This window comes from Lissotriton vulgaris, chromosome 5 (assembly GCF_964263255.1).
Source record: "Lissotriton vulgaris chromosome 5, aLisVul1.2, whole genome shotgun sequence".
NCBI lineage: Eukaryota > Metazoa > Chordata > Amphibia > Caudata > Salamandridae > Lissotriton > Lissotriton vulgaris.
The window spans coordinates 284,701,477-284,718,940 of NC_141693.1; the positions used below are offsets into that span (position 1 = coordinate 284,701,477).

Genomic DNA, 17,464 nt, shown 5'->3' on the forward strand with positions numbered 1-17,464 from the left:
GTTTCTTCCTGGTTTCTTTCTAGTTACTTATCTCCTGCTATCTTGCCACCTATCTATCTTGTCAATAAAGAGTAACTACACCTGGACTATGGATCATCATTTGTGTACCACACACAGGAGTGGAAGGCCATGCCCTCCTCATCCCTGGCTGGGTGGAAGAAGAAAATAGACCACTGCATGGGCCTGGAAGTAGCAGTTTATAGAGCGAGAGGCTGGCGACAAAAACACTTCAAGATATGTCAGGGATGGGCGTACTATCAGGACATTGAGTTGGAACCTGTTCATTCCATGTATCAATTAGTTCATGATGAAGGTCATACATTCTTGGGCTAAGGGCAGGTTGGGTGGATGTGGGATGAGCGATTTATTATTTGGGTTTATTCAGTGTTTTTTTACTTTATTTTTATGGATTTGGGTGGGTGTGAATGTACAGGTATGTTTTTCTTTTCACCTTTTTAGGGCTCGGCCTACGTCAACCCTGCGTCAGCAGGGGAGGCGGAGCTCCAAGCTCTTATGTTATAAAAAAAAAAAAAAAGTTTCTTTAGGGGTCCGGGCTGCAACATTCTTTAGTGCGCGCACGTTGTTTATGTCATCTGCCTAGTGATTCGTCTTCGCTGTGCTGTCTATTTAGTAGCCTTGACGTGATAGGCTATATTTACTTTTCGTCCGCCATTTTTTTCATTTTCATGGCATTTTCTGTGTGGTTACGCGCACAAGCGACTTATTAATCTTAATTACGAGCTGTCAGAGTGGCCGTGTAATGCAATCCAGATGGTCTGAGCGGTGCAAGTGCTTCCAGACTAGGAGCAGGGTAGATCCACGAAGATGAGAAACACTGAGCGCGAGATGGGCGCGAGAGGTGCACCCCGGGCCGTCTCAGCAGGAGGCTTTCACAGGAGCGTGTTTTTGTGCGACGGGTTCGATTCCCCGCCTGGCACACCACCGCTCCTTGAGCCCCATGCGTGCACGCAACGTTGACCATCCTAATTAGCAGCGCTTGTGAGCAGAGCTCGCTCGCATCCCAAGAAACTCGAAAGTCATCACTTTGGGATTTGGGATTTCCTGGCACGAAGCAAATTGCCACCGATGGAGCGGCTGCTGGAGGTTGCCAGCACCAAGGGGCCCTTTGTGCGCGGTAAGCAGCTCTCTGGTCTACATGAATGGGCTCAGCCGAGCATGGCGCTGGCAGAACACCCCGGTGGTCGTCTCGTGGAGATAGGAGCCGCAGGTGAAGGTGTTTTAGAGATTTACACATTTCACAGAGAAATGATTTACTTGTTGGTATTCTGCCCGTGTAGTTAGGAAATCGGTGCTTTTGCCATTGTGTCTCAGAAAGAGGGCCGCTCTTGAACTTTTGAACTCCTGATTCACAATTTCGTCGGGAACCTGATTGATTCCGAAGTGATTGCACATCTGAAACCTCAATTTCAGCTGTGTGTAAAATAGTTTCCCACCGTTTTCACCCCAACACAGTGGGTCCCTGAAAGCATCCCATTTTAAAAATAGATTTTCTCAGATTGACAGGGAACAAAGAGGTTCCTGGGATTTTGCCTCGCGTGGGTCAAGTCAAGACATTGTGTTGGAAAGCGCTGTTACTCGGTACCACACAACAATGTGAGTGCAGAGTGACTGTGCAGAGTAGTGAGTGCAGAGTGAGTGTGCAGAGTAGTGAGTAGTGAGTGCAGAGTGAGTGTGCAGAGTAGTGAGTATTGAGTGCAGAGTAGTGATTGCAGAGTAGTGAGTAGTGAGTGCAGAGTAGTGAGTAGTGAGTGCAGAGTAGCGAGTAGAGTAGTGAGTAGTGAGTGCAGAGTAGTGAGTAGTGAGTAGAGTAGTGAGTGCAGAGTAGTGAGTGCAGATTAGTGAGTAGTGAGTGCAGAGTAGTGAGTAGTGAGTAGAGTAGTGAGTAGAGTAGTGAGTGCAGATTAGTGACTAGTGAGTGTAGAGTAGTGAGTAATGAGTAGAGTAGTGAGTGCAGAGTAGTGAGTAGTGAGTGCAGAGTAGTGAGTAGAGTAGTGAGTAGTGAGTAGAGTAGTGAGTAGAGTAGTGAGTAGTGAGTAGAAAGTAGTGAGGTGAGTAGAGTAGTGAGTAGAGAGTAGAATAGTGAGTAGTGAGTGCAGAGTAGTGAGTAGTGAGTAGAGTAGTGAGTAGTGAGGTGAGTAGTGAGTAGAGTAGTGAGTAGAGTAGTGAGGTGAGTGCAGAGTAGTGAGTAGTGAGTGGAGTAGTGAGTAGTGAGTAGTGAGTGCAGAGTAGTGAGTAGTGAGTAGAGTAGTGAGTAGTGTAGTGAGGTGAGTAAAGTAGGGAGTAAAGTAGTGAGTGCAGAGTAGTGAGTAGAGTAGTGAGTAGAGTAGTGAGTAGAGTAGTGAGTAGTGAGTAGAGTAGTGAGTGGAGAGTAGTGAGTAGTGCGTAGAGTAGTGAGTAGTGAGCAGGGTAGTGAGTGCAGAGTAGTGAGTAGTGAGTGCAGAGTAGTGAGTAGTGAGTAGAGTAGTGAGTAGAGTAGTGAGTAGAGTAGTGAGTAGAGTAGTGAGTAAAGTAGTGAGTAGTGAGTGCAGAGTAGTGAGTAGTGAGTAGAGTAGTGAGTAGAGTAGTGAGTAGAGTAGTGAGTAGAGTAGTGAGTAGTGAGTGCAGAGTAGTGAGTAGAGTAGTGAGTAGTGAGTAGAGTAGTGAATAGAGTAGTGAGTACAGAGTAGTGAGTAGAGTAGTGAGTAGAGTAGTGAGTAGTGAGTGCAGAGTAGTGAGTAGTGAGTAGAGTAGTGAGTAGAATAGTGAGTAGAGTAGTGAGTAGAGTAGTGAGGTGAGTAGAGTAGAGAGTAAAGTAGTGAGTGCAGAGTAGTGAGTAGAGAAGTGAGTAGTGAGTAGAGTAGTGAGTAGTGAGTAGAGTAGTGAGTAGAGTAGTGAGTAAAAAGAAGTGAGTAGAGTAGTGAGTAGTGAGTAGAGTAGTGAGTAGAGTAGTGAGTAGAAAGAAGTGAGTAGAGTAGTGAGTAGTGAGTGCAGAGTAGTGAGTAAAGTAGTGAGTGCAGAGTAGTGAGTAGTGGGTAGTGAGTAGAGTAGAGAGTAGTGAGTGCAGAGTAGTGAGTAGTGAGTAGAGTAGTGAGTAGAGTAGTGAGTAGTGAGTGCAGAGTAGCGAGTAAAGTAGTGAGTAGTGAGTAGAGTAGTGAGTAGTGAGTAGAGTAGTGAATAGTGAGTAGAGTAATGAGTAGAAAGTAGTGAGGTGAGTAGAGTAGTGAGTAGAGAGTAGAATAGTGAGTAGTGAGTGCAGAGTAGTGAGTAGTGAGTAGTGAGTAGAGTAGTGAGGTGAGTAGTGAGTAGAGTAGTGAGTAGAGTAGTGAGTAGAGTAGTGAGTAGTGAGTGCAGAGTAGCGAGTAAAGTAGTGAGTAGTGAGTAGAGTAGTGAGTAGTGAGTAGAGTAGTGAATAGTGAGTAGAGTAATGAGTAGAAAGTAGTGAGGTGAGTAGAGTAGTGAGTAGAGAGTAGAATAGTGAGTAGTGAGTGCAGAGTAGTGAGTAGTGAGTAGTGAGTAGAGTAGTGAGGTGAGTAGTGAGTAGAGTAGTGAGTAGAGTAGTGAGTAGAGTAGTGAGTAGGGAGTGCAGAGTAGTGAGTAGAGTAGTGAGTAGAGTAGTGAGTAGTGAGTAGAGTAGTGAGTAGAGTAGTGAGTAGTGAGTGCAGAGTAGCGAGTAAAGTAGTGAGTAGTGAGTAGAGTAGTGAGTAGTGAGTAGAGTAGTGAGTAGTGAGTAGAGTAATGAGTAGAAAGTAGTGAGGTGAGTAGAGTAGTGAGTAGAGAGTAGAATAGTGAGTAGTGAGTGCAGAGTAGTGAGTAGTGAGTAGAGTAGTGAGGTGAGTAGTGAGTAGAGTAGTGAGTAGAGTAGTGAGTAGAGTAGTGAGTAGGGAGTGCAGAGTAGTGAGTAGAGTAGTGAGTAGAGTAGTGAGTAGTGAGTAGAGTAGTGAGTAGAGTAGTGAGTAAAGTAGTGAGTAAAGTAGTGAGTGCAGAGTAGTGAGTAGTGAGTAGAGTAGTGAGTAAAAAGTAGTGAGTAGAGTAGTGAGTAGTGAGTAGAGTAGTGAGTGAAGAGTAGTGAGTAGTTAGTAGAGTAGTGAGTAGTGAGTGCAGAGTAGTGAGTGCAGAGTAGTGTGTAGTGAGTGCAGAGTATTGAGTAGTGAGTAGAGAGTAGAGTAGCGAGTAGAGAGTAGAGTAGTGAGTAGTGGGTAGAGTAGTGAGTAGAGTAGTGAGTAGAGTAGTGAGTAGTGAGTAGAGTAGTGAGTAGAGTAGTGAGTAGAAAGTAGTGAGGTGAGTAGAGTAGTTAGTGGAGAGTAGTGCGTAGTGAGTAGAGTAATGAGTAGTGAGCAGAATAGTGAGTAGTGAGTGCAGAGTAGTGAGTAGAGTAGTGAATAGTGAGTAGAGTAGTGAGTAGAGTAGTGAGGTGAGTAGTGAGTGCAGAGTAGTGAGTAGTGAGTTGAGTAGTGAGTAGTGAGTAGAGTAGTGAGTAGAGTAGTGAGGTGAGTAGAGTAGTGAGATGAGTAGTGAGTAAAGTAGTGAGTGCAGAGTAGTGAGTAGTGAGTAGAGTAGTGAGCAGAGTAGTGAGTAGTGAGTAGAGCAGTGAGTGGAGAGTAGTGAGTAGTGAGCAGAGTAGTGAGTAGAGTAGTGAGTAGAGTAGTGAGTAGTGAGTGCAGAGTAGTGAGTAGTGAGTGCAGAGTAGCGAGTAGAGTAGTGAGTAGTGAGTGCAGAGTAGTGAGTAGTGAGTAGAGTAGTGAGTGCAGAGTAGTGAGTGCAGATTAGTGAGTAGTGAGTGCAGAGTAGTGAGTAGTGAGTAGAGTAGTGAGTAGAGTAGTGAGTGCAGATTAGTGACTAGTGAGTGTAGAGTAGTGAGTAATGAGTAGAGTAGTGAGTGCAGAGTAGTGAGTAGTGAGTGCAGAGTAGTGAGTAGAGTAGTGAGTAGTGAGTAGAGTAGTGAGTAGAGTAGTGAGTAGTGAGTAGAAAGTAGTGAGGTGAGTAGAGTAGTGAGTAGAGAGTAGAATAGTGAGTAGTGAGTGCAGAGTAGTGAGTAGTGAGTAGAGTAGTGAGTAGTGAGGTGAGTAGTGAGTAGAGTAGTGAGTAGAGTAGTGAGGTGAGTGCAGAGTAGTGAGTAGTGAGTGGAGTAGTGAGTAGTGAGTAGTGAGTGCAGAGTAGTGAGTAGTGAGTAGAGTAGTGAGTAGTGTAGTGAGGTGAGTAAAGTAGGGAGTAAAGTAGTGAGTGCAGAGTAGTGAGTAGAGTAGTGAGTAGAGTAGTGAGTAGAGTAGTGAGTAGTGAGTAGAGTAGTGAGTGGAGAGTAGTGAGTAGTGCGTAGAGTAGTGAGTAGTGAGCAGGGTAGTGAGTGCAGAGTAGTGAGTAGTGAGTGCAGAGTAGTGAGTAGTGAGTAGAGTAGTGAGTAGAGTAGTGAGTAGAGTAGTGAGTAGAGTAGTGAGTAAAGTAGTGAGTAGTGAGTGCAGAGTAGTGAGTAGTGAGTAGAGTAGTGAGTAGAGTAGTGAGTAGAGTAGTGAGTAGAGTAGTGAGTAGTGAGTGCAGAGTAGTGAGTAGTGAGTAGAGTAGTGAGTAGTGAGTAGAGTAGTGAATAGAGTAGTGAGTACAGAGTAGTGAGTAGAGTAGTGAGTAGAGTAGTGAGTAGTGAGTGCAGAGTAGTGAGTAGTGAGTAGAGTAGTGAGTAGAATAGTGAGTAGAGTAGTGAGTAGAGTAGTGAGGTGAGTAGAGTAGAGAGTAAAGTAGTGAGTGCAGAGTAGTGAGTAGAGAAGTGAGTAGTGAGTAGAGTAGTGAGTAGTGAGTAGAGTAGTGAGTAGAGTAGTGAGTAAAAAGAAGTGAGTAGAGTAGTGAGTAGTGAGTAGAGTAGTGAGTAGAGTAGTGAGTAGAAAGAAGTGAGTAGAGTAGTGAGTAGTGAGTGCAGAGTAGTGAGTAAAGTAGTGAGTGCAGAGTAGTGAGTAGTGGGTAGTGAGTAGAGTAGAGAGTAGTGAGTGCAGAGTAGTGAGTAGTGAGTAGAGTAGTGAGTAGAGTAGTGAGTAGTGAGTGCAGAGTAGCGAGTAAAGTAGTGAGTAGTGAGTAGAGTAGTGAGTAGTGAGTAGAGTAGTGAATAGTGAGTAGAGTAATGAGTAGAAAGTAGTGAGGTGAGTAGAGTAGTGAGTAGAGAGTAGAATAGTGAGTAGTGAGTGCAGAGTAGTGAGTAGTGAGTAGTGAGTAGAGTAGTGAGGTGAGTAGTGAGTAGAGTAGTGAGTAGAGTAGTGAGTAGAGTAGTGAGTAGTGAGTGCAGAGTAGCGAGTAAAGTAGTGAGTAGTGAGTAGAGTAGTGAGTAGTGAGTAGAGTAGTGAATAGTGAGTAGAGTAATGAGTAGAAAGTAGTGAGGTGAGTAGAGTAGTGAGTAGAGAGTAGAATAGTGAGTAGTGAGTGCAGAGTAGTGAGTAGTGAGTAGTGAGTAGAGTAGTGAGGTGAGTAGTGAGTAGAGTAGTGAGTAGAGTAGTGAGTAGAGTAGTGAGTAGGGAGTGCAGAGTAGTGAGTAGAGTAGTGAGTAGAGTAGTGAGTAGTGAGTAGAGTAGTGAGTAGAGTAGTGAGTAGTGAGTGCAGAGTAGCGAGTAAAGTAGTGAGTAGTGAGTAGAGTAGTGAGTAGTGAGTAGAGTAGTGAGTAGTGAGTAGAGTAATGAGTAGAAAGTAGTGAGGTGAGTAGAGTAGTGAGTAGAGAGTAGAATAGTGAGTAGTGAGTGCAGAGTAGTGAGTAGTGAGTAGAGTAGTGAGGTGAGTAGTGAGTAGAGTAGTGAGTAGAGTAGTGAGTAGAGTAGTGAGTAGAGTAGTGAGTAGGGAGTGCAGAGTAGTGAGTAGAGTAGTGAGTAGAGTAGTGAGTAGTGAGTAGAGTAGTGAGTAGAGTAGTGAGTAAAGTAGTGAGTAAAGTAGTGAGTGCAGAGTAGTGAGTAGTGAGTAGAGTAGTGAGTAAAAAGTAGTGAGTAGAGTAGTGAGTAGTGAGTAGAGTAGTGAGTGAAGAGTAGTGAGTAGTTAGTAGAGTAGTGAGTAGTGAGTGCAGAGTAGTGAGTGCAGAGTAGTGTGTAGTGAGTGCAGAGTATTGAGTAGTGAGTAGAGAGTAGAGTAGCGAGTAGAGAGTAGAGTAGTGAGTAGTGGGTAGAGTAGTGAGTAGAGTAGTGAGTAGAGTAGTGAGTAGTGAGTAGAGTAGTGAGTAGAGTAGTGAGTAGAAAGTAGTGAGGTGAGTAGAGTAGTTAGTGGAGAGTAGTGCGTAGTGAGTAGAGTAATGAGTAGTGAGCAGAATAGTGAGTAGTGAGTGCAGAGTAGTGAGTAGAGTAGTGAATAGTGAGTAGAGTAGTGAGTAGAGTAGTGAGGTGAGTAGTGAGTGCAGAGTAGTGAGTAGTGAGTTGAGTAGTGAGTAGTGAGTAGAGTAGTGAGTAGAGTAGTGAGGTGAGTAGAGTAGTGAGATGAGTAGTGAGTAAAGTAGTGAGTGCAGAGTAGTGAGTAGTGAGTAGAGTAGTGAGCAGAGTAGTGAGTAGTGAGTAGAGCAGTGAGTGGAGAGTAGTGAGTAGTGAGCAGAGTAGTGAGTAGAGTAGTGAGTAGAGTAGTGAGTAGTGAGTAGAGTAGTGAGTAGAGTAGTGAGTAAAGTAGTGAGTAAAGTAGTGAGTGCAGAGTAGTGAGTAGTGAGTAGAGTAGTGAGTAAAAAGTAGTGAGTAGAGTAGTGAGTAGTGAGTAGAGTAGTGAGTGAAGAGTAGTGAGTAGTTAGTAGAGTAGTGAGTAGTGAGTGCAGAGTAGTGAGTGCAGAGTAGTGTGTAGTGAGTGCAGAGTATTGAGTAGTGAGTAGAGTAGTGAGTAGAGAGTAGAGTAGCGAGTAGAGAGTAGAGTAGTGAGTAGTGGGTAGAGTAGTGAGTAGAGTAGTGAGTAGAGTAGTGAGTAGTGAGTAGAGTAGTGAGTAGAGTAGTGAGTAGAAAGTAGTGAGGTGAGTAGAGTAGTTAGTGGAGAGTAGTGCGTAGTGAGTAGAGTAATGAGTAGTGAGCAGAATAGTGAGTAGTGAGTGCAGAGTAGTGAGTAGAGTAGTGAATAGTGAGTAGAGTAGTGAGTAGAGTAGTGAGGTGAGTAGTGAGTGCAGAGTAGTGAGTAGTGAGTTGAGTAGTGAGTAGTGAGTAGAGTAGTGAGTAGAGTAGTGAGGTGAGTAGAGTAGTGAGATGAGTAGTGAGTAAAGTAGTGAGTGCAGAGTAGTGAGTAGTGAGTAGAGTAGTGAGCAGAGTAGTGAGTAGTGAGTAGAGCAGTGAGTGGAGAGTAGTGAGTAGTGAGCAGAGTAGTGAGTAGAGTAGTGAGTAGAGTAGTGAGTAGAGAGTGCAGAGTAGTGAGTAGTGAGTAGAGTAGTGAGTAGAGTAGTGAGTAAAGTAGTGAGTAGTGAGTGCAGAGTAGTGAGTAGTGAGTAGAGTAGTGAGTAGTGAGTAGAGTCGTGAGTAGTGAGTAGAGTAGTGAGTGCAGAGTAGTGAGTAGTGAGTGCAGAGTAGTGAGTAGAGTAGTGAGTAGAGTAGTGAGGTGAGTAGTGAGTGCAGAGTAGTGAGTAGTGAGTTGAGTAGTGAGTAGTGAGTAGAGTAGTGAGTAGAGTAGTGAGTAGAGTAGTGATGTGAGTAGAGTAGAGAGTAAAGCAGTGAGTGCAGAGTAGAGTAGAGAAGTGAGTAGTGAGTAGTGAGTAGTGAGTAGTGAGTAGTGAGTAGAGTAGTGAGTAGAGTAGTGCGTAGAGTAGTGAGTAGTGAGCAGAGTAGTGAGTAGTGAGTGCAGAGTAGTGAGTAGTGAGTAGAGTAGTGAGTAGTGAGTAGTGAATAGTGAGTTGAGTAGTGAGGTGAGTAGTGAGTAGTGAGTGCAGAGTAGTGAGTAGTGAGTAGAGTAGTGAGCAGTGAGTAGAGTAGTGAGTAGAGTAGTGAGGTGAGTAGAGTAGAGAGTAGAGTAGTGAGGTGAGTAGAGTAGAGAGTAAAGTAGTGAGTGCAGAGTAGTGAGTAGAGAAGTGAGTAGTGAGTAGTGAGTAGAGTAGTGAGTAGAGTAGTGAGTAGTGAGTGCAGAGTAGTGAGTAGTGAGTAGAGTAGTGAGTAGAGTAGTGAGTAGAGTAGTGAGTAGTGAGTGCAGAGTAGTGAGTAGTGAGTAGAGTAGTGAGTAGTGAGTAGAGTAGTGAGTAGAGTAGTGAGTAGAGTAGTGAGTAGTGAGTGCAGAGTAGTGAGTAGTGAGTAGAGTAGTGAGTAGAGTAGTGAGTAGTGAGTAGAGTAGTGAGTAGAGTAGTGAGTAGTGAGTAGAGTAGTGAGTAGAGTAGTGAGTAGTGAGTGCAGAGTAGTGAGTGGTGAGTAGAGTAGTGAGTAGTGAGTAGAGTAGTGAGTGGAGAGTAGTGAGTAGTGAGTAGAGTAGTGAGTAGTGAGTGCAGAGTAGTGAGTGCAGAGTAGTGAGTGCAGAGTAGTGAGTAGTGAGTAGAGTAGTGAGTAGAGAGTAGAGTAGTGAGTAGAGAGTAGAGTAGTGAGTAGTGAGTAGAGTAGTGAGTAGAGTAGTGAGTAGTGAGTAGTGAGTAGAGTAGTGAGTAGTGAGTAGAGTAGTGAGTAGAAAGTAGTGAGGTGAGTAGAGTAGTGAGTGGAGAGTAGTGAGTAGAGTAGTGAGTAGAGTAGTGAGGTGAGTAGTGTGTAGTGAGTGCAGAGTAGTGAGTAGTGAGTTGAGTAGTGAGTAGTGAGTAGAGTAGTGAGGTGAGTAGTGAGGTGAGTAGAGTAGTGAGGTGAGTAGAGTAGTGAGTAAAGTAGTGAGTGCAGAGTAGTGAGTAGTGAGTAGTGAGTAGAGTAGTGAGTAGAAAGTAGTGAGTAGAGTAAAGAGTAGTGGGTAGAGTAGTGAGTGGAGAGTAGTGAGTAGTGAGCAGAGTAGTGAGTGCAGAGTAGTGAGTAGTGAGTGCAGAGTAGTGAGTAGAGTAGTGAGTAGAGTAGTGAGTAGTGAGTAGATTAGTGAGTAGAGTAGTGAGTAGAGTAGTGAGGTGAGTAGAGTAGAGTAGTGAGTAAAGTAGTGAGTGCAGAGTAGTGAGTTGAGAAGTGAGTAGTGAGTAGAAGTAGTGAGTAGTGAGTAGTGAGTAGAGTACTGAGTAGTGAGTAGAGTAGTGAGTGGAGAGTAGTGAGTAGTGAGTAGAGTAGTGAGTAGTGAGCAGAGTAGTGAGTAGTGAGTGCAGAGTAGTGAGTGCAGAGTGGTGAGTAGTGAGTAGAGTAGTGAGTAGTGAGTAGAGTAGTGAGTAGAGTAGTGAGTAGAGTAGAGTAGAGAGTAAAGTAGTGAGTGCAGAGTAGAGTAGAGAAGTGAGTAGTGAGTAGTGAGTAGTGAGTAGAGTAGTGAGTAGAGTAGTGAGTAGAGTAGTGAATAGTGAGCAGAGTAGTGAGTGCAGAGTAGTGAGTAGTGAGTAGAGTAGTGAGTAGTGAGTAGTGAGTAGTGAGTAGAGTAGTGAGTAGAGTAGTGAGGTGAGTAGTGAGTAGTGAGTGCAGAGTAGTGAGTAGTGAGTAGAGTAGTGAGTAGTGAGTAGAGTAGTGAGTAGAGTAGTGAGGTGAGTAGAGTAGAGAGTAGAGTAGTGAGGTGAGTAGAGAGTAAAGTAGTGAGTGCAGAGTAGTGAGTAGAGAAGTGAGTAGTGAGTAGTGAGTAGAGTAGTGAGTAGAGTAGTGAGTAGAGAGTGCAGAGTAGTGAGTAGTGAGTAGAGGAGTGAGTAGAGTAGTGAGTAAAGTAGTGAGTAGTGAGTGCAGAGTAGTGAGTAGTGAGTAGAGTAGTGAGTAGTGAGTAGTGAGTAGAGTAGTGAGTAGTTAATAGTGAGTAGAGTAGTGAGTGCAGAGTAGTGAGTAGTGAGTGCAGAGTAGTGAGTAGAGTAGTGAGTAGCGTAGTGAGGTGAGTAGTGAGTGCAGAGTAGTGAGTAGTGAGTAGAGTAGTGAGTAGTGAGTAGAGTAGTGAGTAGAGTAGTGAGTAGAGTAGTGAGGTGAGTAGAGAGTAAAGTAGTGAGTGCAGAGTAGAGTAGAGAAGTGAGTAGTGAGTAGTGAGTAGTGAGTAGAGTAGTGAGTAGAGTAGTGCATAGAGTAGTGAGTAGTGAGCAGAGTAGTGAGTAGTGAGTGCAGCGTAGTGAGTAGTGATTAGAGTAGTGAGTAGTGAGTAGTGAGTAGAGTAGTGAGTAGAGTAGTGAGTAGAGTAGTGAGGTGAGTAGTGAGTAGTGAGTGCAGAGTAGTGAATAGTGAGTAGAGTAGTGAGTAGTGAGTAGAGTAATGAGTAGAGTAGTGAGGTGAGTAGAGTAGAGAGTAGAGTAGTGAGGTGAGTAGAGTAGAGAGTAAAGTAGTGAGTGCAGAGTAGTGAGTAGAGAAGGGAGTAGTGAGTAGTGAGTAGAGTAGTGAGTAGAGTAGTGAGTAGTGAGTGCAGAGTAGTGAGTAGTGAGTAGAGTAGTGAGTAGAGTAGTGAGTAGAGTAGTGAGTAGTGAGTGCAGAGTAGTGAGTAGTGAGTTAAGTAGTGAGTGCAGAGTAGTGAGTAGTGAGTAGAGTAGTGAGTAGAGTAGTGAGTAGTGAGTGCAGAGTAGTGAGTAGAGTAGTGAGTAGTGAGTAGAGTAGTGAGTAGTGAGTAGAGTAGTGAGTAGTGAGTAGTGAGTAGAGTAGTGAGTAGTGAGTAGAGTAGTGAGTAGTGAGTAGAGTAGTGAGTAGAGTAGTGAGTGCAGAGTAGTGAGTGGAGTAGTGAGTAGAGTAGTGAGTTGAGTAGTGAGTAGAGTAGTGAGTGGAGAGTAGTGAGTAGTGAGTAGAGTAGTGAGTAGTGAGTGCAGAGTAGTGAGTGCAGAGTAGTGAGTGCAGAGTAGTGAGTGCAGAGTAGTGAGTAGTGAGTAGAGTAGTGAGTAGAGAGTAGAGTAGTGAGTAGAGAGTAGAGTCGTGAGTAGTGAGTAGAGTAGTGAGTAGAGTAGTGAGTAGTGAGTAGAGTAGTGAGTAGTGAGTAGAGTAGTGAGTAGAAAGTAGTGAGGTGAGTAGAGTAGTGAGTGGAGAGTAGTGAGTAGTGAGAGTAGTGAGTAGTGAGTAGAGTAGTGAGGTGAGTAGTGTGTAGTGAGTGCAGAGTAGTGAGTAGTGAGTTGAGTAGTGAGTAGAGTAGTGAGGTGAGTAGAGTAGTGAGGTGAGTAGAGTAGTGAGTAAAGTAGTGAGTGCAGAGTAGTGAGTAGTGAGTAGTGAGTAGAGTAGTGAGTAGAAAGTAGTGAGTAGAGTAGTGAGTAGTGGGTAGAGTAGTGAGTGGAGAGTAGTGAGTAGTGAGCAGAGTAGTGAGTGCAGAGTAGTGAATAGTGAGTGCAGAGTAGTGAGTAGAGTAGTGAGTAGTGAGTAGAGTAGTGAGTAGAGTAGTGAGTAGAGTAGTGAGGTGAGTAGAGTAGAGTAGTGAGTAAAGTAGTGAGTGCAGAGTAGTGAGTTGAGAAGTGAGTAGTGAGTAGAAGTAGTGAGTAGAGTAGTGAGTAGTGAGTAGAGTAGTGAGTAGAAAGTAGTGAGTAGTGAGTAGAGTAGTGAGTGGAGAATAGTGAGTAGTGAGTAGAGTAGTGAGTAGTGAGCAGAGTAGTGAGTAGTGAGTGCAGAGTAGTGAGTGCAGAGTTGTGAGTAGTGAGTAGAGTAGTGAGTAGTGAGTAGAGTAGTGAGTAGAGTAGTGAGTAGAGTAGTGAGTAGAGTAGAGTAGAGAGTAAAGTAGTGAGTGCAGAGTAGAGTAGAGAAGTGAGTAGTGAGTAGTGAGTAGTGAGTAGAGTAGTGTGTAGAGTAGTGAGTAGAGTAGTGAGTAGTGAGCAGAGTAGTGAGTGCAGAGTAGTGAGTAGTGAGTAGAGTAGTGAGTAGTGAGTAGAGTAGTGAGGTGAGTAGTGAGTAGTGAGTGCAGAGTAGTGAGTAGTGAGTAGAGTAGTGAGTAGTGAGTAGAGTAGTGAGTAGAGTAGTGAGGTGAGTAGAGTAGAGAGTAGAGTAGTGAGGTGAGTAGAGAGTAAAGTAGTGAGTGCAGAGTAGTGAGTAGAGAAGTGAGTAGTGAGTAGAGTAGTGAGTAGAGTAGTGAGTAGTGAGTGCAGAGTAGTGAGTAGTGAGTAGAGTAGAGAGTAGAGTAGTGAGTAGTGAGTGCAGAGTAGTGAGTAGAGTAGTGAGTAGTGAGTGCAGAGTAGTGAGTAGTGAGTAGAGTAGTGAGTAGAGTCGTGAGTAGTGAGTGCAGAGTAGTGAGTAGAGTAGTGAGTAGTGAGTAGAGTAGTGAGTAGTGAGTAGTGAGTAGAGTAGTGAGTAGAGTAGTGAGTAGAGTAGTGAGTAGTGAGTAGAGTAGTGAGTAGTGAGTAGAGTGGTGAGTAGAGTAGTGAGTAGGGAGTGCAGAGTAGTGAGTGGAGTAGTGAGTAGAGTAGTGAGTAGTGAGTAGAGTAGTGAGTGGAGAGTAGTGAGTAGTGAGTAGAGTAGTGAGTAGTGAGTGCAGAGTAGTTAGTGCAGAGTAGTGAGTGCAGAGTAGTGAGTAGTGAGTGCAGAGTAGTGAGTAGTGAGTAGTGAGTAGAGTAGTGAGTAGAGAGTAGAGTAGTGAGTAGAGAGTAGAGTAGTGAGTAGTGAGTAGAGTAGTGAGTAGAGTAGTGAGTAGTGAGTAGAGTAGTGAGTAGTGAGTAGAGTAGTGAGTAGAAAGTAGTGAGGTGAGTAGAGTAGTGAGTGGAGAGTAGTGAGTAGTGAGAGTAGTGAGCAGTGAGTAGAGTATTGAGTAGAGTAGTGAGGTGAGTAGTGTGTAGTGAGTGCAGAGTAGTGAGTAGTGAGTTGAGTAGTGAGTAGTGAGTAGAGTAGTGAGGCGAGTAGAGTAGTGAGGTGAGTAGAGTAGTGAGGTGAGTAGAGTAGTGAGTAAAGTAGTGAGTGCAGAGTAGTGAGTAATGAGTAGAGTAGTGAGTAGAAAGTAGTGAGTAGAGTAGTGAGTAGTGGGTAGAGTAGTGAGTGGAGAGTAGTGAGTAGTGAGCAGAGTAGTGAGTGCAGAGTAGTGAGTAGTGAGTGCAGAGTAGTGAGTAGAGTAGTGAGTAGAGTAGTGAGTAGAGTAGTGAGTAGAGTAGTGAGTAGTGAGTAGAGTAGTGAGGTGAGTAGAGTAGAGTAGTGAGTAAAGTAGTGAGTGCAGAGTAGTGAGTTGAGAAGTGAGTAGTGAGTAGAAGTAGTGAGTAGTGAGTAGAGTAGTGAGTAGTGAGTAGAGTAGTGAGTAGAAAGTAGTGAGTAGTGAGTAGAGTAGTGAGTGGAGAGTAGTGAGTAGTGAGTAGAGTAGTGAGTAGTGAGCAGAGTAGTGAGTAGTGAGTGCAGAGTAGTGAGTGCAGAGTAGTAAGTAGTGAGTAGAGTGGTGAGTAGAGTAGTGAGTAGAGTAGTGAGTAGAGTAGTGAGTAGTGAGTAGAGTAGTGAGTAGTGAGTAGAGTAGTGAGTAGAATAGTGAGTAGTGAGTGCAGAGTAGTGAGTAGTGAGTAGCGTAGTGAGTAGAGTAGTGAGTAGTGAGTGCAGAGTAGTGAGTAGAGTAGTGAGTAGAGTAGTGAGTAGAGTAGTGAGTAGTGAGTGCAGAGTAGTGAGTAGAGTAGTGAGTAGAGTAGAGTAGTGAGTAGGACATCACAGGCAGCAGCTGTGCAAGCTTCTTACACTCACAAGGAGACCACAGGCAGCTGAGGTGCAATCTTCTCCCACTCACAAGAACGACATCACAGGAAGCAGCAGTGCAAGCTTCTTACACTCACAAGGAGACCACAGGCAGCAGAGGTGCAAGCTTCTCACACTCACAAGAAGGACATCACAGGCAGTAACGGTGCAATATTCTCACACTCACAAGGAGATCACTGGCAGTACACACCACATGAACACACTCCATAACACATAGTAACAATACCTTGGCATTTACAATGCCATTAGCTCAAACTCAAATAAATCCGAGCCCGATTGCATTTCTAATGCTTGTTTAACTCCTCTTTACCTCCATCCCAGATGAATCTGCATAAATCTTGGAATTTAAAGATCTGAGCTGTTTGTTAAAGGTGTGCTGTTTTGAGAATAGCACACACATTATTAGTTAATAAAAAAGGGCGTTTTTCAATGGAAATAGCTCTTATTTATGTTTATGTTTATGTTTTTGGGATTTTTATTGCGCACAACTACCCCGGGGTGTCTCCGCGCATATCGAACTTCCTGGGACAGAGAGCAGCCAAATGAATCATTGATTGAATAACCAGGTTTTCAGAAGTTTACGGAACATGATGAGAGTGGGACTGATTTTGACGGACAAAGGGAGAGAGTTCCACATCCTGGGGGTTGCTACTAGGAAACGTCTATCTCCCCAGGTAGTGGTTCTAGTACGTGGGACAGGGAGGAGGTAGGTGCAGGATGAGAAAAGTGATTTTTTTAGGGGCATAGATCCGAAAAGCATCCTTAAGGAACCTGGGTCCTGAGGCATGGATAGCCTTGTAGGCGATACAGAGTGCTTTAATCTTAATCTGACTCTTGACTCTTAGCCAATGCAGATGACGTATGGCCGAGGAGGTGGGGCGGTGACTGGGGATGCCGAGCAGGATTCTGGCTGCCGCATTTTGAACTGATTGCAGTTTGGTTAAAACCTGTTCTTGCGTGTTGAGGAAGAGAGCGTTGCCATAGTCCATCTTAGAAAAAACGAGGGTGGTGATCAGTGTTTTTCCTGCAGCTGGAGGGAGATATGGCAACAGCTTCTTAATCTTCCTCAACATATAGAAGGAGGATGCGACCACTGCAGTCACATGGTGCTTGAATAACAGCTTGTCATTGAACATGACACCGAGGTTTCTGACCCTGGCAACCGGAGTGGGAGGTGAGCCCATTTCACTGGGCCACCAGATGGAAGACCATTCCGGCGAAAGGTTGCCAAAGGTCAACACCTCGGTCTTGTCCGAATTTAATTTCAAGCAGTTACTCGACATCCATGAGCTAATGGCCAACATCCCCTCCTGGAATCTTGCAGCAACGGCTGTTCCATCCTTATGCACCGCCAACACCAATTGGGTGTCATCCGCATAGGTGGTTAAGCGCAGCCCGTGTGCTTTTATAACCCTCGCCAAATCCGCCACATATATATTAAATAATGTGGGGCTTAGCGAGGAGCCCTGGGGCACCCCACACGGAAGGGTGAAGGTGGGCAAGTAGCAAGTGCCCAATTTCACCGCCTGCGTACGGTTGGCCAGAAACGAAGCAATGAGGTCCCTGGCAAGATGGGTAACCCTAAGGATGTGACACGGTCGATCAAGATGGAGTGATCGACCGTGTCAAAGGCAGCGGACAGATCTAGGAGTACAAGGACCGCCGCCCCACCCTGGTCCATGATAGTCCTAATCTCGTCAGACTAACTACATAGCTGCTATCTCAGTAATATGTGCATGTAGAATATTATCAATACTCGTAAGGTCACAATCACCATTTCTTTCATCATTGGATACTTTTCCAATTTCCAAGATTGCTTAAAATACTTCAGACTTCTGTTATACTACAAACACCATATGTGTAATGTACAATAGCGCTAAAAAAAGAAAAGCTTTCTACATTCTCAACATGACTGGCACTGGATAGCGCCTCACTCAACAAGACACTCACCGACAATTTATTAGGAGATACCATAAATTTGAGACAACAAATAAGCAAAACATTTTGTGAAATTCCCATTTATATTGCATTTGACTGATTGAGGTTTGTTACATTTAAAGCAAAAATAAACGATACAAAAGTGTCATCAAACACATCAATAGAATGATTGTGGCTAGATATTGCTTAAAATTAATTTGACAGCTTTATATAGAATTTGAACCCACAGAATGATAGTCATCTCACCTACGTAACAAAATGTTTTAGTGCTGTCTTCACTGCTCCCACTAGACATCTGAGTAGTCAATGTAACACTGCAGGCAGAACATGCCACAAATATATAAAACCACATGAATATATCTATGGTTGGATATCCTGAAGCTTCCACCAGCACCCACTAGTAATGAAGAACATACATTCAAAAGTAGCTATTCTATATATCACATTGCACATACATCAAAGACAAAATGTATATGCCATTTTGCTGTGGCTTCTCGTACTCATCACAGCAAGCATCTCTAACTACAGGTTGCTTACATTACACCTAACAGAACACAGGAGGCACACAATTGTGCACAAATCCAACACAATACAGATGTGTGTTAGGCTGTGTGCTATACAAACGCTAATTAACTACACCATCCTCATAAGAGCACTTTCTAATGACACATGTCACAAAGGGCCAGATGTACGATGCATTTTACCGCAGGCCGTTTGGGACCGGTAAAATGCTTTTTGGCATGTACCAACCCGAATTTGCGAGTCAATCACCAATTACTGACTCGCACATTTGGGTTTGCGAGTCACTATTAGGAAGGGGCGTATTAAGGGGTCCCTTCCTAATAGTGAGTCACATTGGCATATAGGAATGTTTTGCAACCGGTAATTCAGTCGCAAAACATTCAAAGTTACCACCAACTTCAAGTTGG

The 17,464-nt window shown here is 44.1% G+C and overlaps 1 protein-coding gene across 1 annotated transcript in view; it reads left to right on the plus strand.

Annotated features, from left to right (window-relative positions):
- The first annotated feature begins 1,086 nt into the window (after nucleotides 1–1,086).
- Nucleotides 1,087–17,464, plus strand: part of LOC147710710 (taste receptor type 1 member 3-like) — a 126,067-nt gene continuing 109,689 nt past the window's right edge. Inside the window, exon 1 of the mRNA XM_086919382.1 lies at nucleotides 1,087–1,228. Within this exon, the coding sequence (XP_086775508.1) occupies nucleotides 1,087–1,228 (142 nt within the window). The remainder of the gene's footprint in view (nucleotides 1,229–17,464) is intronic.